The sequence below is a fragment of the Monodelphis domestica genome, chromosome 6, assembly GCF_027887165.1.
Source record: "Monodelphis domestica isolate mMonDom1 chromosome 6, mMonDom1.pri, whole genome shotgun sequence".
NCBI lineage: Eukaryota > Metazoa > Chordata > Mammalia > Didelphimorphia > Didelphidae > Monodelphis > Monodelphis domestica.
Window position 1 is genome coordinate 186,254,561 of NC_077232.1, and position 24,132 is coordinate 186,278,692.

Consider the following 24,132-nt stretch of genomic DNA (forward strand, 5'->3'; position numbering starts at 1 on the left):
TTTTCCTTTTCACTTTGGTCAAACTGGTTTTGTAGATGTGTGAATTTCTTTTGCATTATTTCCCACTTTTCCTCCCAGAGGGCTTCCATCTTTTTGATCATTTCTGATTCAAATTCTTCATGGGTTTGTGGAGAGTTTCCATTTCCTTTGGAAGGTTTCAGAGCATTTGCTTGTGTTTCCTCTTCTATCTCCTCTGTATTTTGTATTTTTGCTCCATAAAATGGGTCCAAAGTCACCCCCTTCTTCTTGTTTTTCTTGGAATTTTGGGCTTTTGTGCTTCTGTGGAGTTTGCCATATCTATCTGAGTGGGGAGGACTAGCTTTTCTTATCTCTGTCTGGTGTTCAGAGGTTTTAGCCCTAGGCAGATTGTCCGTTCTATGCAGTTGTTGTTCTATCTTCCTGGGGAACCCAGGAATTGCTGGTGTTTCCATGTTACTGCCCTCCTCAGTTCCCTCCCGATGTTTCTCCATTGCCTTACTTCCACTCTCTGAGCCTGGCTCGACCCTTTCCGCGGGGTGTTTGTTTCTGTGCCTTAGCCGGCCAGGAGAGCCAGCACTCTGAGGGGGGAGGGGCCGTGGCTTCTCGGAGCCCCTAGGGCTCCTGATAGGATTAGCTTTCCCTGGGTTGAACTGAGTATGCTCTGAGGCAGGGACCTTCCCTGAGACTGGGATGGAAGGATCCAGCCAGGGGGTTACAAGCTCCCCCTGTCTCTCTCTGTTTCCCTGCTTTCTGGGTGCCCTCTCATCTGAGTCAGGTTGTTTTCAGGAAGTGGCCTTCAGAATAGCTGGCCCTGAGGTTCTGAGGTTCCCTCTGCTGCCTTGGACTTGGCGCTCTGGGTTGGGAGGGATGGGTCCTCGGACCTTCCTTCTGCCTACCCTTAGGTCCGAGGGATCTCGGGTTCTGGCTTTTGGGGGTGTGTACCTTTTGATCCAGGTCCAGGAGGAGGATTCCTGGGGTCTATGCTGTTGATCATTTTGAATTTCGGTGCCCTAAGAACATATAGTTTGAGTTCTGTAGGGAAGGGTTTCCGGAGATCTGAACTTTAGCTTTCTCTAAGCCGCCATCTTGACCGGAAGTCCGTGACCCCAGGTTTCTAAAGGGAATTGACAGTGGGTGTCCCTCAGGAGACCAGAGGCAGAAGAATCCATCCTACCTCTCAACAATAGCTGGGACCAAAGGGGAGGCAGTGGGTCATCTTACCAAAGCTAATCTCTCCAGTTCTTGTCCTCCATCTCCCAGAACTTACTCTGAGGAGACATATTCCCTTTGTCAGGGGGACAAGACTTGGCTATTTCTCTCTTGTAAAAGAGGGGAAGAAGAATCTCTTCACCCTCTCTCCTTCCATCCCCACTGTTCCCTTTTCAGATCCTTCTATTACATAACCTCCTTGAAGAAAGGAACTTTCTTTTTTTCTTTTTTTGTCTCTGTATTTCCTCACCTTAGCTCAGTATGCACACTTAATAAAGACTTGTTGATAGATGGATGGATGGACAGATTGGAAGAGAATGCTTTCGAATGTAAACAATAAATCTCTTGTTCTGAGAAGGAGTGGATGGGTTTGCCAAAGAGTTCTATTTAAAAAAAGAAAAGTTAAGAATCCCTGCTTTAAATGAATGACTTTTTCTTCTGCTAATAAATTTTGAGTTTTTTAAGTGTTTGCTAGAAAATATTTATAGGTGCATTTTTTTTGTGGGGGCAATGAATCGGAACTAAAGGGATGTCCCTCAATTGGGGAATGGCTCAAAAATTTTTGGTATATAAAGGTGACGGGATTCTATCGTGCTGTAAGGAATGATGAATGGGATCATTTCAGAAAGAGCTGGAAAGATCTGTGGGATCTGATGTAGAGTGAAATAAGCAGAACCAGGAGAACATTATAACACAGTAACTGAAATTTTGTGGGATGATCATATGTGATAGACTTTGCTACTAAAAGCAATACAATGATCCAGAACAATTTTGAGGGACTTATGACAAAGAATACTGTTCACCTCCAGAGAAAGAACAGTGGGACTATAAATGCATATGAAAACATGATTTATCCCTTGTTTATTTGGGAGTATGATTTGGGGCTTTGGTTTTATAAAATTATTCACTTTAAAAAATGAATAATATGGAAATGTTTGGAGTGATAGTATATATACAGTCCAGTTTGAATTGCTTGTCAACTCTGGTAGAGGGGTAGGATGAAGGGAGGGAGACAATATGAATATAAATGTGGAAAATTTATGTGTAAATTTATTATCAAAACAAAATAAAGATAAAACTAAAAGAACAATTTTTGCTAGTAACAATTCATACATAGTCACATGTTTTCCTCCCAACAATATTATGAAGTACTTTTCATAGTTCATATGTTATGACCATTTTACAGATAAAGAAACTGAGGCTTGGGGAGGTTAGTAACTTACCCAGAATCACATAGCTAATGAATGTCAGGCTTGGAACTCAATCCTTGGTCTTAGGACTTAATTTAAGCCTGCTATAGCTTTAAATTCAGGCTAAAACGCATGAAGTGCCTGATAATAGTGGGCTTTGAAGTTACAGAAATAAAAGAAAGGATAGTCCCTACCTCAAGAAGCTTACATTCCTCTAGTGGGACACAGCATGTAAGAAATCTGTAGGTATATAATAAGTTGAGGAGGGAAGAGAATCCTGTAAGTAGGGAAAGCAGAGAAAGATCCCCTTAGGACAGATGTTCCTAATCTTTTTTGTATGCCATGGGCCTCTTTGGCAGTTTAATGAAACTTATAAAATCCTTAGATCTCAATTCTTAAATAGTTGAAGGAAATACAAAATTTTGTTTAGAAGTTAGTGGAAATAGATATTTAAATTTTTTACCATCCACGTTTATAAACCTCCTGAAATCTATCCATAGAACTTTTAGGTATCCATAAACCACTGGTTAAAAATCTCTGCTTCATTGGGGGGGGGGGGTAGTTTTGTGGCTCAATAGGGTAACAGCTAGGTCTAAAGTCTGGAGGTCCTGGATTCAAATGTGACCTGAGACATTTCTTAGGTATGTGATCCTAGGTAAGGCACTTAACCTGCCTCCCTTGGCCATTGCCTAGCCTTCTTCCTTTGAACCAATACTCAGTATTGGTCCAAGATGAAAGGTAAGTGTTTAAAAAAAAAACAAAACAAGCCAAACAATCCAATAACATAACCCTGCTTTAGAAAGAGATATTTGAATCTAACCTTGAAATAGTTTTTTTGTTGATTTATTTTTGTTTTTACATCACCTAGATTTCCCTTTGTATCCCTTCTTCTCTCTTTCCTAAATAGTTATTTCTTAAAACAAATAATTATTTCTTAAAAAAGAAGAAAAAGTCAGCAGAGCCTATCAGTTATTCGAAAAAAATCTTCCATTAAGTGCAAAGTCTCATACTCATAGACACTCTATCTCTGCAAAGTAATGGACTGAGGTGCTTCCTTTTATCTCCTCTTTAGGTCTAGACATCTTTATATTTTTGCAACATTTATCTTTGAGCTTTAGTGATTGCTCTTTATGTTACATTGTTGTAGTCATCATGTATATTGCTTTCTTAGGGCTACTTTCATCATTTTGCATCCATGTGTGTAAGTCTTTCTATACTTCTCTATTCTTTATGTTGATCATTTCATCTAGCTCAGTAATATTCTATTGCATGTATTTATTTAGCCATTCTCCATTCTATCGGCATCAACTTTGTTTCCAGCTATTACAGAAAGTGCTAGTATAAATATTTTGGTGTATTTGAGGGCTTTCTTTTAATCAATTTCCTTCTTGGGATATATGCTTCACTATGGAACTTTTAAGGAAAAGAGAATGAAGATTTCATCTGCTTTATTTCCATAATTCCAAATTGATTTCTAGAATGGTTATGTTAATTTCTTTCTTTTTTAAAACCCTTACCTTCCATCTTGGGCTCCAAGGCAGAAGAGTGGTAAGGGCTAGGCAATGGGGGTCAAGTGACTTGCCCAGGGTCCCACAGCTGGGGGTTATGTTAATTTCAATTAAGTCCTTAGACCAAGTGAAGTTAAAGCGGGGAATGGAGCACAGCCTGTGCAAAGGCAAGGAAGTGATCGATGATGTGTCAAATTTAGGGAAAATCAGTTATGCCAATTTGGTATAAAGGGGAATCATGTGAAATAAGCCTGATAGGTTGAATACAGGTTAGGCAGCCTCTTAAATTTCAAACTGGGGAATTCAGATTTTACCTTTTTGACAGTATAAAACAATAACTTCTTGTAATTAGCAGAGTGCCTAGCATATATAATAGGCACTTAATAAATGTTTATTGATTGACATGGTTAGGATTGTGCTTTGGGGAGGTTATTTTGGCAGCCATGGGGAGGATGAAGTATAAAGTAGACAGACTGGAATCCAAGAGTCTAAATAGATTGTTGTTGCAATTGTCCAGTGGAGAGAGGGTGACCCGAACCAGGCGAACTCTGCTAGTAGATGCAGTGAGGTGGTACCATAGTGCACAGTGCTTGCTGGCTCTGGATTCAGGAAGATTTGAGTTTAAATATGGCCTCACTTACTAGCTGCATGACCCCAAGCAAGTAATTCAACTTGTCTGCCTCAGGTCCCTCAACTTTATAATGGGGATAATAATAGCACCTACCTCTTAAGGCGATTATGAAGATTGAATGAGATAATATTTAGAAAGCACTTAGTGCAGCACCTGGCATACTTTACACACTGCAGAAATGTATAAATGCCTAGAATCACAGCTAGTAAGTCTCTGAGGTCAGGTTTGAACTCATCTTCTTTATTCTTGGCTTGACCCACTATCCATTGTATCACCTAGATGTCCTGAATCAAACTTGGAAAGAGTAGTTTTAGGTACCTGAAAAGGTTAGATTGCAAGGGTTAAACTGAGTGGGAGGAGAGTAAATAGAGGGAACATGTTAAGCCAGCTTTTAAAAAAAAGTAAGTTCACTCCAAAAGGCAGGAGGGATATAAGGATATAACCCTATTGGATGGGTTGGATGGGTTCCTAAGTTCTCTGCCTCCAGATCAAGGTCTTTCCTCATGAGATCAAAGCTGCATAAGTTATCTTTCCACTTTTCCCTTTGGGGATGATTGATCTTTTTGCAGATTGCAACTCTGTTCTTGATTCTTCCACTGACTTCCCTTTTGCAGGAGAGGCAGGCGAGGTGGTAATTGAGGGGCAGCACTGTTACTTAGGTCAAGACCTCCAAGGACCTACTCTCACCTTGCATTCTTGCTTCTTCCTTTTAGAGCTTTGATGCTTATAAAAATGCTTGTTATAAGAACCTGGAGGAAATGAAGAGATGGGGGAAAAATAATAATTTGAGTGTGCTCTTTTGCCCTTTTACCTCTAATTAGTTTTAATTAGTCTTTAGTAGGTCAAAGGAAAGGCTGCTGTTGAACACTAACACTCCTTTTCATCAGAGTTTTTCAAGCTTGATTTATGCCATTTTGAACTAATAGAAAGCATTGGAGACTTTCTTCTCTGAACTCTCTCATTTTGGAGATGAGGAAACTGAAGTCCTCAGGATGACTTTAGGTCTCCTGAAGAGGGATTATATGACTTGTTTGGGGTAACAGGGAAGTAGTGGAGAGAAGCCTCAAATTCAGATCCTTAAACTAGATGTGGGGCTATTTCTGTTATATTCTTTTTGCTTAGGAATGTTTGGTATAGAAGAAATAAATTGTTTACATAGCTTACCCCTAACTCCCATGAAAAAGAATAAAATAATTCAAATTTCTTCACAAAACAAAACAAAATCTTTCAATATCTCTGGGGACATATTCTCTGAAGAACATGAATTGTTATTCTCAGAATAGCCTAGGCTTATCATTGGTACAAACACCATTCATTGCATAACTAAAAAATATCTTTTCTCCTTTTAAATAAAATTTTCATAAAGGGTAGCTTAAAGGGCACAGTGGTTAGAGTGCTAGTCCTGGAGTCAAGGACACTCATCTTCCCTTGTTCAAATCTAGAATTATATACTTCCTAGCCACATGACCCTGGGCAAGTCACTTAACCCTGTTGGCCTTAATTTCTTCAACTATAAAATGATCTGGAGAAGGAAAGGGCAATCTACTCCAGTATCTTTGCCATGAAAACCCCAAATTGGGATCATGAAGAGTCAGATATGACTGAAACAATAATAATTCTTATTAATCCCAATAGCACCCACATTTGAAAAATAGTGATATGTGTATGTGTGGGACAGTCAGCCTATAGCAAGTAGGTTTCTTTCTTTATAGATGTACATATTGATTTCTATATCCCCAACATCATCTCTGGCCACTTAGGAGCCTGCAGTTGAGAACTATTGATCTAGTCTAATCTTTATAGTCTTTTCCTAGGAAGTATATTCTTAAATCTCCACTCTGAAATTTAGGGTTAAAAGTGAAATATTTTCTTCCTTTAAATAGCTTATATTCTATTGAGAGAGATGACATGTAGTGAAATATGTTTATGATTTTGAGGTTGAACCTCTTGAAGTAAGAGAATTGTGATGGGCTTCTCTAGGTAGACATACTTGGCCTGACCTGTTTAGGAAACATGGAATTCAGGGTCAGCAAGATAACACAGTAGATGGAGAGCCAGACCTAGAGTTGGAAGGACCTGTGTTCAAATGTGGCCTTAGACACTGTCTTATTGTATGATTCAAAAAGTCACTTAATCCTGATTGCCTAGTACTTGCTGCTCTTCTGTCTTACAATTCATACTGAGTCAGAAGGTGAGGATTTAAAAGAAAGGAAACAAGGTGTTCTAAGGGGCAAAAATAAGAAAAGGGAGTTCATTCCAAGGATAAGGGTAGGGTTGAGGAGGGGGAGAGAAGTGAACAGCTTTTGCAATGGGTAGAGATGGGAAATCTTGGATTGCGTAAGGACCAGGAGAAGATGACTACTTTGACTGAAATATAGAGTATGTGAAAGGGAGTGATCTATAATCAAGCTGGAAAAGGAAGTTGGTGCTAGATTGTAAAAGGCTTTAAATGGCAAACAGAGGAGTTTGCATTTGAGCCTGGAGTTAATAACAGAGCATCAGAGTTTATTGATCAGAGAGTGCCATGGTTAGACTTCTCTTTTGGGAATAAACTTCATCAGTCCTGTCCTGCTTTGATTGGCTGCTCCATTTTAAGAAAGATGTCTGGGCCAATCATGTTTTCATTCTTGTCCAGGCTCCATGCTTGACTTTCTGGACTTTTTTCCATGCCAAAAAAACCTCTTCACCCTGGAAGCTCACTTAATCCTTGCTTTTTTGCACACTGGGAATATCCTCCATTCTTGTGGCTCTTTCTCTGAGTTGCTCGTTCTTCTCAGAAGCTCTGTTTTAAGGAGGACACGGAGACAGCCATATCTTCATTCCTATCCAGATTATGCTCCTGACTCTCTGAACTTTCAATATCCTATTCCCTTAGAAGTACCTTCTCTTCTCCTAAATCCCACCCTTTTCAGCTTTCATTTTATATTGTCTTTCTTCATTAGAATGTAAGCCTGTGAGGTCAGAGACCATCTTTTTTTCTACTTGTCTACCAACAGTCTGTACAGTACTGGACTTGTGGTAAGTTCATTATAAATATATGTTGACTTCAGGTGGGGGGGAGACTTGAGGCAGAGAGAACAATTAGGAGACTCTTGAAATAGTCTAGGAGAGATGAGGTGAAAGTCTTAATTAGGATTGTGCAGTTTAAGGGCAAAGAAGGAATGGATCTGAGAGATGTGGAATAGAATCAGTTGTCAGAATTTGGCAACTGAAGCTGGAGCAAGGAAGGGTTAAGGATTCAGGAGTGGCTGTTCTGAGACTGTGAATATGAGTAGCTGGAAGAAAAGTGAGTTTGATGGGAAAAAAAACCAAATCGATGAGTTCTCTTTTGGACATGCTGATTTTGAGATGCCTTTGAGATGTCCATTTGGAAAGGTCTAACAAGAAGGTGATATGGACTTCTTTTTGGAGAACGTTGTTCTGTGTTAGGTATTGATGGTGTTCTGTTTTGGATAATGAGTGCTGTTTTGAACATGTTGAGCTTGAAAGGCCTGTGGATGTCTAATAGGCTATTAGTGTTGTAGTGAGATGAAGGCTCAATGCATAGTCATATGGAGAGAGATGATCATTGAACACATGGTAATTGAGGCCATAAAGAGAGTATAGAGACAGAAGATCCTTGGAATATACCCATAATTAGTGGGCATGCCATGAATAAAGATCTAACAAAGGCGAATGAGAAGAGGACAGATAATTAAAGGTGGCATGGGACTCTGAGTTTCCTTTTGGACACCCCAAACTCCAGAAGTATTTCAGGTCAAACAGAATTCAGGAAGATTCCTTTCCTTTCTTGTATTCTTATAATGCTGTGAGAAAAGTGACTCTGGGCATCAGAGACTCATGGAAGGGAAGACCTTTGAGAGAAATATTCCCTTTGGATTCTCCCCTAGATTTCGAGATTGACACAGCTATTCATCTTCTGATTATGCTCTGGTACCATTGGGTTATAATCTAGGACATATACTTGTTTGGTAAACTATGCTTGGTCACCCCCTATGTCTTTGGGACACAAAACATCACTCACTCTAGCCCCAGGAGGGTGAGCCTCATTCCATTCCTTCATCCTTGGTCATCTAGCCCCTGTTGTCAAAAGGGTAAAAGAAGCCCAGAATACATCTCCTCTAGGAGGCAGTGTCCACTCTTGCACCTGTCTCCTGACCTTTCAACCTTACTACCAAATTGATAAATTTGTTTTTTTCATTTTTAAGCTATGTTTTATAGCCTTACATTTTCGCAAAGGGTACCTATTGTCAACTAGGAAAAACACAGAACTATTAAATAGTCAAAATCACTCTTTAATCAAGGGAAAAGGGGTTAGCGCTCCTACTACGACAACAGAGCTGATTTCCAAGACTGCACCGGAGTCAAGACGCTCTGGTCACCAGCCCCTGGGAGTGCCACCGACTCAGGATGGACTCCGAGGAACAAAAGAACTTGGGGAACCTATGTACCACTCTAGATGACCTGGGGGCTTTAGGATTAGAGGGACAGTTGATTGACTTTACAATGGTGGGAAAGGAAAATGAGAAGTTCCGGACAGGAATAATAGTGAGGGGCTGGGGCCCCACAATGGACACAAAAGGGAAAGACTCAGCCTAGGGCTGGGTCACCTTGGTCATGGACTTTAGCCTAGGGGGAAGAAACCATTGGGACAAAAGGGATGTTTAACATTGGATGGGATTTGCTGTTCCCACCCAAACTACCAGGAAATTCACTGTCTGGTGAAGAGGGACCTTCCCTCAGGGGGAAACTCTCCCGTGAGAAAAGTCAAAACCTGGGGTTTCCACACTCCAACTAAATAAACTGGGGATCTCTAGATTTCCATGTTGACACTCTCTGTCCCAAACCTGGGGTTCACCTCAAGTTCCCCCACAACAGGAGTACCAAGAATGAGCAATTTCCAATAACCAAAAGAAGAGAAAATATTCTCAAATAAAGTAGAGAGATGAAAGTGATAGTTAGAAAAGCACCATTGGATTTGGTAGTGAAGAGATTATTGGAAACTGTAGAATAAGGATGCTAATGATGAGAGTTGAGGCTGGAATCCAGTTTGCAAAGAGCTACGAAATGACTTTACACAGATAAGTAAATACACAGAAATTTCATTTGGGAGAGTTCAAAATAAACTGGGTGGTGGTTGGGGTTACCATCCGGAAAGGCTTTTTGCAGGCCATGGTACATTAATTGAGTCTTGAAGGAACCTCAGGAATTCTATAAGGTTGGAGTGATGAGAGTGAATTCTCGGCACAGATAAGAGATAGAATGTTATGCATAGGCAATAGGAAGTAGGCCAATTTGATTGGAATGTAAAACATGTGGAAAAGGAAAGTATGAAATAATTTTTAGGAAGTTAGGCTGGAGCCAGGTTGTGAAGGTAGTTAAATGTAGTTGTTTTAGTGGCAATAAAGAATGACTAAAGATTCTTGAACAGGGGAGTGACATGGTTGCTCTTTTGAAAGATTGTTTTGGCAGTTGCTCAGAGAATAATGGAATGAAAAAAGGAGTCTGGAAGCTGAAAGTCCAATTTATGGGCTATTGTAATAGGTGTAATTTGGAAGAACATGATGGATTTTTTTTTTAAATAATGAGTTCTGTTTTTGACATGTTGAATTTGAGATGCCTCTAAGGTATTCAGTTTGAATTACCCAGTAGGCAATTAGTTGGAGCAGTAGGACTAGAATTTAGGAATGAGAGAGAATGGGTTAGATGTAATGAAGTTATTTGCATAGAATGGATGGGAAAGGGAGGAGTTGGTCAGCACCTCTCTCCAAAGTTACCTAAGAATTCTAGCCTGCTAAAGCCAATGTCCTTTTTTAGTCCTTGTCTTTCTTGACCTCTATTTAGCATGGAATCATTGAAAATTCTCATTAGCCATTTTTTTCTAACCACTGCTTCTTTTACTAGGCCAACTGAAAAAAATGGGAGAGAAACCCTTTTTTGAAGTAAGAGAACCAGAACATCGACTCTTGTTTCCACCAATCTATAGAACAGCCCATAATCTTAAAATGTTTTCAACTCTCTCATTGTCTATTTGTTGCCATGGCTAGGTTGAAATATTTTACATGTATTAACGAAAAATTTTCTAGGAGATTTTTTTCCCCCCATAGATCATGTGGCTTAGAGCTAGAACCCCCCCCCCCCAAGATTATTTAGTTCAACTCTGTATTTTTTCAAATTAGAAAATTGAGTCATAGAGGTGAATTGACCCCCCTAACATCACATAGAGAGTAGGTAGCTAAACTTGAGATTCTCCACTCTTGAATTGGAATTTCCTGTCTGACGAATTCTCAGTTTTCTTAGAATAACAGCGGAGTGTGATGATAATGGATGATGCCAAGATGGGCTCTCATCTCAGTTCTGTGTGGGATCTTAGCAGTCTACCTCTCACACTCTGGCCTTCTTATTTTAAAAAATGAAATTTTTGGATTTCTTGACCTATAAGATCTTTTCTTGCGCTGACATTCCATGAGTGAATCTCTGAGTTCTAGATCTAAGTTTAAGTGATGTTTTCATTATAAATGATGCTGATGACAAATGGTGTTACAAAGTGCTTGTTTTGTTCAAATTCCCCCGGTCCCTTTGGCTGTAAGGAAGTTCAGCCTCGTCCACGCATCCTCCCAGAATCTCATAGTTGTCAGAGGTCCAGGGCTCGTACCAGATGTAAAATATGCATTAAAGCTTTCTTTTAAGTGAAAGAAAAGTCTATTAAGTCTAACAAGGGGAAGAAAGTACAAATGGAAATGTCCAGAGATGAAAGGCACAGTTGGTGAACACTTAACTTAGTGACTTTCCTTTCCTCTCATGATGCTACTTAGCAAGAGCAATTCAGCAGATTTAGTATGTGTTGGGTTCAGCCTTGGCTCGCTGAATAGCAGATCAAGTATATAAATAATCCCCTACTGATACTCAGGTGGGTGTGCCTCTATGCATATGTATACACACACACTTGTACACAGCAGGGCTAAAGAGTGCAAAGAGAGGCTCATCTCCCTCCCTGGAAGAATGATGAGCAAATTCATCACTCAGACACTCGTCATCTCCCTCACAAGGAAGAGGGAGATGACTAAAATCTTGGTTCAGGCTTCTGTTTACACTGGAGTTAATCAGGAAGGATAATCATTTGTTGGCTTAAGTGAGCACCTTGTGACCCAAATATATTGGTCATTATGTAAAAATGTTGTGAGAACTCCTTGCTGAAGTGTTCCTGAAGCATAAACATGCTTCTGGAATTCAGGTAGTTAGCATTTATGATTGGCACTAATGAGGGCAGGGCATTGAGTTCAAACAAATGAATAGAGCAATTAATGGAAGAGTAAAGGGTACCCTAATTTAGAAATATATTCCTCATTCTTCCTGCTGTTGCCTGCCCTCTGGCTTTGACTACAGGGTATGCTTATCCTAAAGCTGCCTAACCTTCTAGATAAGTTCAAAACATTTAGTTGGATGGATAGATCTCATTGACTCATGATGGTGAAGCACCATTGGCCCAACTGGAAGGGTTGTTTTTTTAGACCCGTGATGATTTTTTTCATGAAGTCATGCTAATATACATGATTGGTAATAGGAGAAGGAGTAGTGGGAGTTGTGGGAGTTGTTGTAATAGTGGTAGTGATGATGATGATGATGGTGGTGATGATGGTGATGATGGTGATGATGGTGATAGCAGCTAGCAGTATAATTTGTAATTTTAAAAGCACAGGACTTGGAGTTGAGATAGATATGGGCTCAGGTGTTACCTGACAGTACTATTAATGTGGCCATATACAAGTCTCTCAACCTTTCTGGGACTCTTTCCTCATTTTTAAAATGGGGATAATAGTAAAGTGCTTTATAAATTTTTAAATGCTATATAAATGCAACCTATTGCTACCATCACCATCATCTCAATTTTCACCATTGGGGGGGGATAATTCAGCTAGAAATAATCATGTGACAAAGTCCCTCTCCTATTATTCTTTTACATTCAGTATTGTCATCTTTTGCCAAAGTGGATATAATTTGTTTTTAAAAATTCAATAAAAGTATTATGATTTAAACTTATCTTCTCCAGAGGCTTATAGGAAGCACCTAGGTCTTTCTGCTAGGTCTCTATCTTTTGAAAGCTTTTCATTACACGTAACTTGGAGATTATGGGTATTTGCTATGGTAACATCTATTTAAAGCATTGTTCTTAAATTTTATGAATCAGTATTATGTCTGTTTCGTTGTTGGCAACATTCTGTCTATAATTAGGTTCTGGTCCAGTTAGTTTGTTGAATTCTCTAGGATGTTTTGAGGACTGTATTTGTAGTATGAGGATTATTGTTGGTTAGTATATATGCATTATAAATATGGTGATAATTATATAGCAATTTAAAGTGCTTAACATATTACCTATTACTTATATTGCATGTTATTTATGTTATATATTTAGGTTTACATATAGAAGTGTGTACTTTGTGCTTGAATCTATTATGGCTAAAATATCTGAATCATCTAATGTGTAGTTAACATCATTAAAATTAGTATTTTGATATTTGCATGTTTAATTGATGGTTGCTGCCCTTTCTAGGTCTTATTGCTTAATCAGAGTGATATCTGTATTTACAGTCCCTACAAGTGACAAGTGTTGTTTACTTCCTTTTCTGCTTCTAAAGCTAATGGATGAATTGAAAAATGTGTCCAGCATCTTTTGATGTTCTGTGGGGCCCTAATGTCAGTTTGGCTCTGTGTAGGTGGTAGTGGGTCATGGTTGCAATAGGAGGGTCTGTAATTAGGTCTCCTGAGTTAAGGCTGGAAGATTAGGAAAGCATTTAATCATGTTTGATTAAGGCATAACAGAAGATTGAGGCCAGATGAACAATTAGAGCATGAACTGGTCTCACAAATTAAGTGATATCATATAAATAAAATATTTATAAACTTTAAAACATTTCATAAAGGCTTTATTTTTCCTCTCCTTCCTTCCTTCCTTCCTTCCTTCCTTCCTTCCTTCCTTCCTTCCTTCCTTCCTTCCTTCCTTCCTTCCTTCCTTCCTTCCTTCCTTCCTTCCTTCCTTCCTTCCTTCCTTATCTTTGGCAACCAGGGTTGGGGGTTGGAGGGGTATGGGGGAGATTGTTCTTTGAGAGCTTGGGCATGAATCCAGAGGCATTGTACACATGGCATGATTGACTGTATGACTGAGTTGCATCTCTAAAGAAAGTATTATATAGTCATTAGCAGTTCCTCTCTGAACTTTTGTCTGTTTTTTTAGGGTTCCTCAGCCAAAAAATGGGTATATATTAGTACAGGACTAAATTGGCATGGAAAAAAACCCAATAGCTTGGTCTGGGTGGTGGAGATCTGTCTGGAGTCAAGAAGGAATTACTTCTATATCATATTAGTTTTGTGACCATGGACAAGGTACTTGATCTTTCCTTGCCGCAACTTCAATACTAATAAATCACATAGGAATGGCAGATCAGGCATGGGGAGAGTTTCCACAGTAGGAATGGAAGCTAAAATCTACAGAGATGTGAAATCACAGGCTTGCCTTCCCCTAAAATAGAAATGAAAATGTTTTCAAGGGGTAGCTAGGTGACTTAGTAGACAGTATCAGACCTAGAGTTAGGAGTTCTTTGGTTCAAACATGACCTCAGACACTTCCTAGCTGTGTGACCTTGGTCAAGTCACTTAACTTCCATTGCTTAATCCTTTCTGCTCTCCTGCCTTGGAATCAACACTTAATATGGATTCTAAGATGGAAGGTAAGTGTTTAAAATTTTTTTCTTTTTTGAAAAATAATGCAAATTATTGGGAACTCAGTATTTAATAGAATAAGAGATTTTTAAAGAAAATAAATATAAAATATAAATTATGATTAAGCAAATAAGGGATTTTTCTATGTGGTCTACTTTGGACCTGATTGTGTACATATACAATTCAACTATAAATGCCTATACTTATATGTAAAGATATCATTTTTCTTTTCATTTTTTTAAAACCTTTACCTTCCATATTAGAATTAGTACTGTGTATTGTGATGGGGCTTAAGTGACTTGCCCATGGTCACACAGTTAAGAAATATCTAAGTTCAGATTTGAACCCAAGACTTCTGGTCACTAGGTCTTGTTCTCAATCCACTGAACTAGCTAGCTGCCCTCATGGTAAAATTTTTAAACAATGAGGTGATTTTCAGTCTGACTTAAAAAAATCTGGCTCACTGTCATGTAGAAAGATACCTGCATATCTATTTTTTGAACATAATTTTGTACTAAGGCTCATTTAGCTTGTTTTTGCTTTTTTAGAACACCTATGTGAGAGAGGTCCTTTTCTCTCTGTCTTTGACAGAACTTTATAGGTATCTATCTAAAGTAAACTTTACCAATTGACTGCTAAAATAATAAATTTATTCATCCTATAGTATCTGATGCCTTGGAAGTTAAGAAATTTTTTAGAGTGGCACCCATAGGATGGAGATGGAGAGCTGGCCTCCGAGTCCTGAAGCCATAGATTTATGTCTTCCCTATGATATAGAGTAGCCAGATGACTCTGGATGAATCACTCTGTGCTCTAGGTAATTTCCCTAACACTAGAAATGGCAGAACAAATGCCTATCTACAATAATGGTCTCCTCACTGAAAATTCTTTATAACAAATAAAATCAAGCTCATTAACAAAAAAGCAAACAAACAATAAGCATAATGTTTTGTGTTTAAGAGAGCTATAGAGTTTGTCCAATTCAACATATTATGGTGGCACTTTTTGGAACAAGATGGTCATGGAACCCATCTTTTAGCCAAATAAAGGAAGGGGAAGGAGGACAAAGTTTCCAGGTGTTCTGAGGGTGGAGTCAAGTCTTGTACTGGGCATGGGAGAGATTCTTGGGGGCCTGGGATATTTGTAAAGAAGGGGACTAATTCATTGTGGTATGCATAGTAATATGAGGCAATACCTGCATTTAGCAAAGTTCTGTAAGGGAAATGTGGTCCTAGAGTATCTCTGCTGGCATAATATAGTGATAAGACCACCAAAGAGGTGGTTGCCATCTTAATTCCTCCCATGCTAAAAGGCTTCATCCAAAGTTTCTTTGGGTTTTCTATTTGGAACGTCTTCATTAATCTTAAAATGATCAAGTGAGATGATATATAGAAAGCATTTTGTCATTGTTAAGAATTGTGTATGCTATTATTATGAAGAAATTAACATTCTCCTAGGAAAAGGTAGCAGACCATCTAACAGTTGATCAAATCCCAGTGATTTTTAGCACCTAGTTAATGGTGCATTTCACCTCTGTTAGATTTTAGGGTACTTATGGTACTTAGAGGTATGATTAGTGGATTGAGAGGTACATGGATTATTGATTTAGTGGTATTAAGGATTTAAGAAATCAACTAGTCTAAAATTCTTCATTTTACACATAGGGAAACCAAAGCCCTGGAAGGTCACACAGGCAGAGACAGTTTGGATATGAAACCCAACACTCATTTTAGTGTCTCAGGCCATTTCTCTCAGTCATCTATTTTCATTTTCTAGCATAGGTACAGAATCTGAAACGCATCAGACATAGCATTGTGCAAAGAACAGTAATGAAATTAGCCTGCCCCAATTAACAACACGCTGAAAAGGCAAACTGTGAAAGATCCAAGACAAAGTCACCAATTAAATCAAAGCCTTGGGCCAACTAAGCATTATTATGAATCTGTACTTTTAAGAGGATGTGAGCATAAACCTGGTTTACAACTGGGTCTTTCAACCCTTTTTTTTTCTCCTTTTGGCTGTTGGCCAATGAAGAGGTAAATGCAGAGTATGCTCCATCTTGAAATCTCCAGAATTTCAGAAAGATCTAGAACACATTTATCCATTAATAATAACAACAAAAATGTTGGTGGTGATAGATGCAGTAAGAATACTAGACTTGGAGTCAAGTTTGAGATCAAATCTAGCCCTAGACACTTATTTGCTATGTTTCCCTAGGCAAATTAATTAAGTTCTCTTAACCTCAGGTTCCCCATCTGTAAAATGGGGATCATAACAGCACCCACCTGACAGAGTTGTAAGAGTCTAATGTAAGATTTAAAATTAATATCTAATAACTACAGGTATTTATAAAGTTTATGAATAATCACCAGAAGTAGAAAGAAAATAAACTAAAAGGAATAGAAGTTCAAACCTAATTATTTAACAAAAAGTAAGCCCATGTGAATAAATTCTCCTGCTTCTCCAAAAGCTCACTTCAGCTGCTGCAATCAGGAGAGAGAGAGGGGTAAGGCCACACAAAACTTATATCCTCACCATGTTAGCATGTAAAGTGAGAAGGAAAGTGGGATGCTGGGAATGGGAGTCCTGGGGAGCAGATTCTAATTACACACTAGTGAGATAACATATGTAATGAATTTTGCATCTTTAAACTACACAAATGATAGCTTCTTCTTGCTTTTGTTCTCCTCCTCCTCTTCCTCTTCATTAATATGCAAAGGATGTGGTTAATTATAGGGAATTTGTTTGGTTTTGGACCTATAATTTCACAGGTATAGAATCTCCTTCTATTAAAGCCAATCAGCTGTTGATCTTTAGTTTCTAATCTTAGAGATTTTCCTGGGGAGCAGAGAGATTAAGTGATTTAGCCCAGGGGCTCACACAGCCAATTGGTGGGAAGGGAGACCTTGAACCTGGGTCTTTCTGATTCCTTGGTTGGCTCTCTCCCCACTTATGTCTTCTTATCTCTTTTGTTTTCCTTTTGGGGGACAAAAAAGCTATGAATAGGCTCTCAAGAGAAGAAAGGAAAATGTTGGAAAATGGGTACCTGTTCAATGCATAATTTTGTAAGTAGAGATTTACCAATTGTGTGTGGGGCAAAAAACCACACAGGTCATCACAGAAGATGTTGTACATACATACAGTATACCAGATAAAGAATAATGTTATTATATTGTTCTATGTCTACACATATAGGTACATAACTATCACTCTGAAAAACATAAAATACCACATAAATGTGAACTCTGGTAGGCTCTGCCCTTCTTGGAACTCATCATCTATAAGGGGAATGTGATAGATTCCGAATCCATGGGCTTTCTTCCAAACATCTGTAATGTTACATAGCTTTGATTATGGATGTGTGGATAAAGCATGTGTTTGTGCTGAAAGGTATCTGTGCCATTGCACTGTGGGTTAAGATATCAAATTTACAAGGTCCTAAGCAATAAAAATCAAAGCTCTGTTTGTGTGTGTGTTTGTTCCTTTCTTGCAAATATCTTACAAATGATTTGTGTTTGGTTTTGGCACAGGTTGTAAAAATCTTGGAGAAACATGACCCTTTGAAAAATGTCCAGGCAAAATATGGATCTATTCCTCCAGATGAGGCCAGTGCTGTCCAGAATTATGTAGAACATATGCTGTTCTTGCTGATAGAAGAACAGGCAAAGGATGCTGCCATGGGACCCATTCTGGAGTTTGTGGTCTCAGAAAACATCATGGAGAAGCTATTCCTTTGGAGCTTGAGGCGAGAATTCACTGATGAGACTAAGATCGAACAGCTGAAGATGTATGAGATGTTGGTGACCCAGTCCCACCAGCCTTTGTTGCACCACAAGCCCATCTTAAAACCTCTAATGATGTTGTTGAGCTCCTGTTCTGGGACAGCCACTCCAGCTGTGGAAGGAGAGCTGGTTGTCTTGCTCAATCAGCTCTGTTGCATCCTAGCCAAAGATCCATCCATTTTGGAACTCTTTTTCCACACTAGTGAAGATCAAGGAGCTGCCAACTTCCTGATTTTCTCCCTCTTAATTCCCTTCATTCACCGTGAGGGGACAGTAGGACAGCAGGCAAGAGATGCTCTCCTTTTCATTATGGCCCTCTCAGCTGAGAACAGCATGGTGGCCACCCACATTGTGGAGAACACCTACTTTTGTCCAGTAAGTCTTTTGCACACTCTTGTTTTCTATTCAGTCTTCCTCATCCAGTGTTAGTTCTCATTGGTGTTTTCCTCTCCTTTTCTTTATTTCTTTTAACTACTTTGTTTCTTGCTTGACATCTAGTGTTGAAAGATGTTGGACCTTTGGGGAAGACAGTGTTGGAATGAACAAACTAAATTCACCTGCCATTTGGCTGAGAAATCTTTCCCAGAGCACAGTAACCTGAGGGAAGGAGAGATTTGTGTTACAATTTTCCCCCTCCTGGCTTTCAAGTTTCATATATATTCCATTAGGAAACAGTTTATAGTTTTCTACAATGGTGCAAATCATGAAAGATCGATAAAACTTGCATTCTTTGTATTCACTACTTCTCTGGGGGCATTCTCTGCCAGGGGACATTGGCTTATGGTGAGGTCTCTACACAGTCAACTTCACAAATTCACATGAAGGCAAGGACTGCTTCATTTTGTTCTTGGTTTCTTTGGTGCCCACTTCAGAACTGGCATTTATTAGACCGTCAGAAATATTTGTTGATCAGTTGATTTGGTTGCAAACTGAGGAATACTAACTCATTGGACTTCAGAGATCATGGAGTCCTATTCCCTTCCTTTTGCATGTGAGAAAACTAAGACGTAGAGAGATAAAGTGATTCGCCAGACCCACACTGGTGATAGAATTGGTGGTTAGGCCCTTTGATTCTATAATGGTTAAATTGGGATTTTGACTAAATAAGAGAGTTATAAAAAAGTGGTCTCCAATTATTATCCCTGACATTAGGAAAACTATTAATAATTTTGTTTAATTGAAGTATTAGTAAAAAGAGGGATATATGGAAGGGAAAGAGGTAAGGAGACTGTCTAGCCTACCCTAAATATTGATTCGGTGAAATGAAGCTCGCTGCCCAACAGAGTTCCAATTTCCACATGGGAATGAATTCTGGTTACTCACCAGCCAGCCAGGCAGGATCCAGGCAAGGATCCTGAAATGCAGAAAAATGCAGAAAAACCCTCATGAGTTAAGCTCACTGAGGCGGCAGTGAACCCAATAAGAAAGACCCCAACTGCAAGAAGCTCCAAAGCTGAAAACTTTGGAAGTCCCAAAGCCAAAAACTCCAGTTGAAAGGCCCAAAGCTCCAAGTCAAAGTCAAAGTCCCAAAGCCCCAAAGAGCCAGCAGTGCTATGGCTGGATCAAAGGGTAGGCAGTCTTTTAGCACCCTTTGGGCATAGTTCCAAATTGCCCTCCAGAATGGTTGGATCAATTCACAACTCACCAGCAATGCATTAATGTCCCACAGAGGATATTCCACATCCTCTCCAACATTTATTACTTGTCTTTGCTGTCATGATAGCCAATCTGCTAGGTGTGAGGTGGTACCTCAGAGTTGTTTTGATTTGCATCTCTCTGATTATAAGAGATTTAAAACACTTTTTCTTGTGCTTATTAATAGTTTTGATTTCTTCATCTGAAAATTGCCTATTCATGTCCCTTGCCCATTTATCAATTGGGGAATGGCTTGATTTTTTGTGCAATTCATTTAGCTCCTTATAAATTTGAGTGATTAGACCTTTGTCAGAGGTTTTTGTTATAAACATTTTTTCCCAATTTGTTGCTTCCCTTCTCATTTTGGTTGAATTGGTTTTGTTTGTACAAAAACTTTAATTTAATGTAATCAAAATTATTTATTTAGCATTTTGTAATTTTTTAAAACTCTTACTCATTCTTAAAATCTTTCCTTTCCCAAAGATCTGACAGTTATGCTATTCTGTGTTCACCTAATTTACTTATAGTTTCCTTCTTTATGTTCAAGTCATTTACCCATTCTGAGTTTATCTTGGTGTAGGGTGTGAGATGTTGATCTAAACCCAATGTCTCCCATACTGTTTTCCAATTTTCCAGCAGTTTTTGTCAAATAGTGGATGTTTGGCCCAAAAGCTGGGATCTTTGCGTTTATCATAGACTGTCTTGCTGAGGTCACTTAACCCAAGTCTATTCCACTGATCCTCCCTTCTGTCTCTTAGCCAGTACCATATTGTTTTGATGACCACTGCTTTATAGGACAGTTTGTACAGTCTTATACTGCTAGGCCACCTTCCTTTGAATTTTTTAAATTATTTCCCTTGATATGCTTGATCTTTTGTTCTTCCAAATAAACTTTGCTATTGTTTTTTTTTCTAATTCAGTAAAAAAGTATATAGAAATGCTGATTATTTATGTGGGTTTATTTTGTATCCGGCAACTTTGCTAAAGTTGTTGATTATTTCCACTAGCTTTTTAGTTGATTCTCACGGATTCTATAAGTAGATCATCATATCATCTTCAAAGAGTGATAGCTTGTTCTCCTTATTACTTATTTGAATAACTTCAATTTCTTTTTCTTCTCTAATTGCTACTGCTAGTGTTTCTAGTACAATGTTAAACAATAAAGGTGATAATAGGCATCCTTGTTTCACTCCTGATCTTATTGAGAAGGCTTCTAATTTATCCCCATTGCAAATGATATTTGCTGATGGTTTTAGATATATACTATTTATTATTTCTAGAAAAGGCCCATCTATTTCTATACTTTCTAGTGTTTCCAATAGGGATGAGTGTTGTATTTGTCAAAGGCTTTTTCTGCATCTATTGAGATAATCATGTGATTTTTGTTGGTTTGCCTGTTGATGTGTTCGATTATGTGAATGGTTTTCCTAATATTAAACCATCCTTGCATTCCTGGTATAAATCCTACCTGATCATAATGAATAACCCTCAAGATCATTTGCTGGAGTCTTTTTGCTAGTATTCTATTTAAGATTTTTGCATCTATGTTCTTGAAGGAGATTGGTCTGTTGTTTTCTTTCTCTGTTTTTGATCTACCTGGTTTTGGAATCAGTACCATATTTGTGTCATAAAAGGAATTTGGTAGAACTCTTTCTTTGCTCATTATGTCAAATCATTTGTATACTATTGGGATTAATTGTTCTTTGAAAGTTTGATAGAATTCACTTGTGAATCCATCAGGCCCTGGGGATTTTTTCGTAGGGAGTTCTTTGATGGCTTGTTCAATTTCTTTTTCTGATATGGGTTCTTTAAGTATTCTATTTCTTCTTCTGTTAATCTAGTCAATTTATATTTTTGTAAATATTCATCCATATCACAGAGATTGCCACATTTGTTGCCATATAATTGGGCAAAATAGTTTTTAATAATTGCCTTAATTTCCTCTTCTTTAGAGGTTAAGTCTCCCTTTTCCATCTTGGATACTGTCAATTTGGTTTTCTTCTTTCCTTTTTTAATTAGATTGACCAGTACTTTGTCTATTTTATTTGTTTTTTTTAAGTACCAGCTTCTAGTCTTGTTTATTAATTTGATAGTTCTTTTACTTTCCATTTTATTATTTTCTCCTTTAATTTTTAGGATCTCTAATCTAGTTTTCATCTGAGATTTTTAATTTGTTCACTTTCTAGTTTTTTTTAAATTTGCATGCCCAATCCTTTGACTTCTGCCCTCCCTAATTTGTTAATATATGAACTCAAGGATATGAATTTCCACCTGAGTACTGCTTTGGCAGCATCCCATAAATTTTGAAAGCATGTTTCATCATTGTCATTTTCTTCAATGAAATTATTAATTATTTCTGTGATTTGTTCTTTAACTGTTTTGAAGAATCATATTATTTAATTTCCAATTAATTTTTTATTTGCCTCTCCATATATACTTACTAATTATTATTTTATGCATTATGTTCTGAAAAGGTTGCATTTATTATTTCTGATCTTTTGCACTTCTTTGCCATGTTTTTATGACCTAGTACATGATGAGTCTTTGTGAATGTACCATGTGCTGCTGAAAAGAAGGTGTATTCTTTTTTGTCCCTATTTATTTTTCTACATATATCAACTCTAATTTTTCTAAGATTTCATTCACATCTCTTACCTTTTATTTATTTTTTTGGTTTGATTTATCTAGATCTGATAGAGGAAGGTTCAGGTCTCCCACTAGTATAGTTTTACTATCTATTTTCTCTTTCAACTTGCTCATTTCTTCTCTAGAAATTTGGATGCTATACCATTTGGTGCATACATGTTGAGTACTGATATTTACTCATTGTTTATACTGCCTTTTATCAGGATGTAATTACCTTCCCTATCACTTTTGACTAGATCTATTTTTACTTTGGCTTTGTTGGATATCATGATTGTGACTCCTGCCTTCTTTTTCTCGTTTGAAGCCCAATAGATTTTCTTCCAGCCTTTGACCCTTAACCTGTGTGTGTCTACCTGCCTCATATGTGTTTCTTGTAAACAATGTATGGTAGGATTTTGGTTTCTAATCCACTCTGGTATTTGCTTGCATTTTATGGGTGAGTTCATTCCATTCACATTCAAAGTTATGATTACTACCTGTGTATTCCCCAACAGTTTGATATCCTCTCCTTCTCCTGCTCTTTCTTCTTTCATTATTTCCTTCTATACCAGTGTTCTGTTTTTAATCAGTCCCCCTATTCCCCACCCTTTTTTTACTTTCCTTTCTGCCCTGTCCTTTCTTATTCCTCTCTTATTTTTCTTTTGGGGTCTTTTTAAGCTACCCCACACACTCTCCCTCCCTAGTATTGCTTCCCTCCCCACCCTCCCTTTTTCCCCCCTCCCTTTTTATTTTCCTTTTATTTTTTCAGGGTCTATTAAATTCCCTTCCACCTCTCTTCACCCCCCCCCTTTTTTAAACTCCCTGCCTCACTCCCTCTCTTAGTTTTCACCTCTCAACTTCCTTATAGGGTAAGATAGAATTTGATACTCCAATGGAATTAGATGCTCTTCCCTCTCAGAATTGATTCTACTGAGAGTAAGGTTTGAGTATTACCTTTTAGCCCTCTCTTCCTCTCCTTTTTATAGTTGTATTCTTCCCCTCCCACTCCCATATGCCTTTTTGTGTAGTATAGATTATCCTAATTTTCTTATTCCTTCAAGTTTCTCTTGGTGCCATCTTCTCCCCCACCACCTTCTTCTTATTTTTATAGATGATTTTAAACCACTTAGTACCCCAAGTCTCTACCTATGGATAATTCTTCTAACTACTATAATAGTGAATACAATTTTTGAGAGTTACAAATAACATTTTCCATATAAGAATATAAACAATTTGGCCTTATCGAGGCCCTTAAAGAAAAAAACAAGACCCCTCTCTTTCTTATTTACCTTTTCATGTTTTTCTTGTTTTTTATTTTTTTTGTATTTCAATGTCAAATTTCTCTGTTTAGTTCTGGTCTTTTCTTTGCCAATATTTGGAAGTCTTCTATTTTTTTGAATGCCCGCACTTTCCCTTGAAAGTATATAGTCAATTTTGATGGGTAGGTGATCCTTGGTTGTAGACCCAATTCTCTTGCCTTCCTGAATATTGTATTCCAAGCCTTGTTGTCTTTTATTGTGGAGGCTGCCAGATCCTGTGTAATCCTGATTGGTGCTCCTTGATAGCTGAGTTGTCTCTTTCTGGCTTCTTGTAATATTTTCTCCTTAGCTTGGAAGCTCTTGAATTTGACAATTACATTCCTAGAGGTTGTCTTTTGAGAGTTTAGTGTAGCAGACAGACCCTTATTTTACCTCCCCACTTTCTTTTCATGAATTTCAGAAAATGCATTCTTTACCATGGCCCTTTGAAGCCTTAACAATGCCACATTTTGCTAGGATCATTTGAAGCACAATTAAATATATGTAGACATATGTGAATGGTTAAATCAGGCACTGTATTTTTGTAAATGGGCAGAT

General features: G+C 38.1%; 1 protein-coding gene across 1 annotated transcript in view; it reads left to right on the top strand.

Annotated features, from left to right (window-relative positions):
• The window catches only part of FHIP1A (FHF complex subunit HOOK interacting protein 1A), a 339,337-nt gene that overhangs the window by 205,212 nt on the left and 109,993 nt on the right, over positions 1 to 24,132 (top strand). The window contains 1 exon segment of the mRNA XM_056802760.1: positions 17,765 to 18,391. Coding sequence (XP_056658738.1) covers positions 17,765 to 18,391 — 627 coding nt within the window.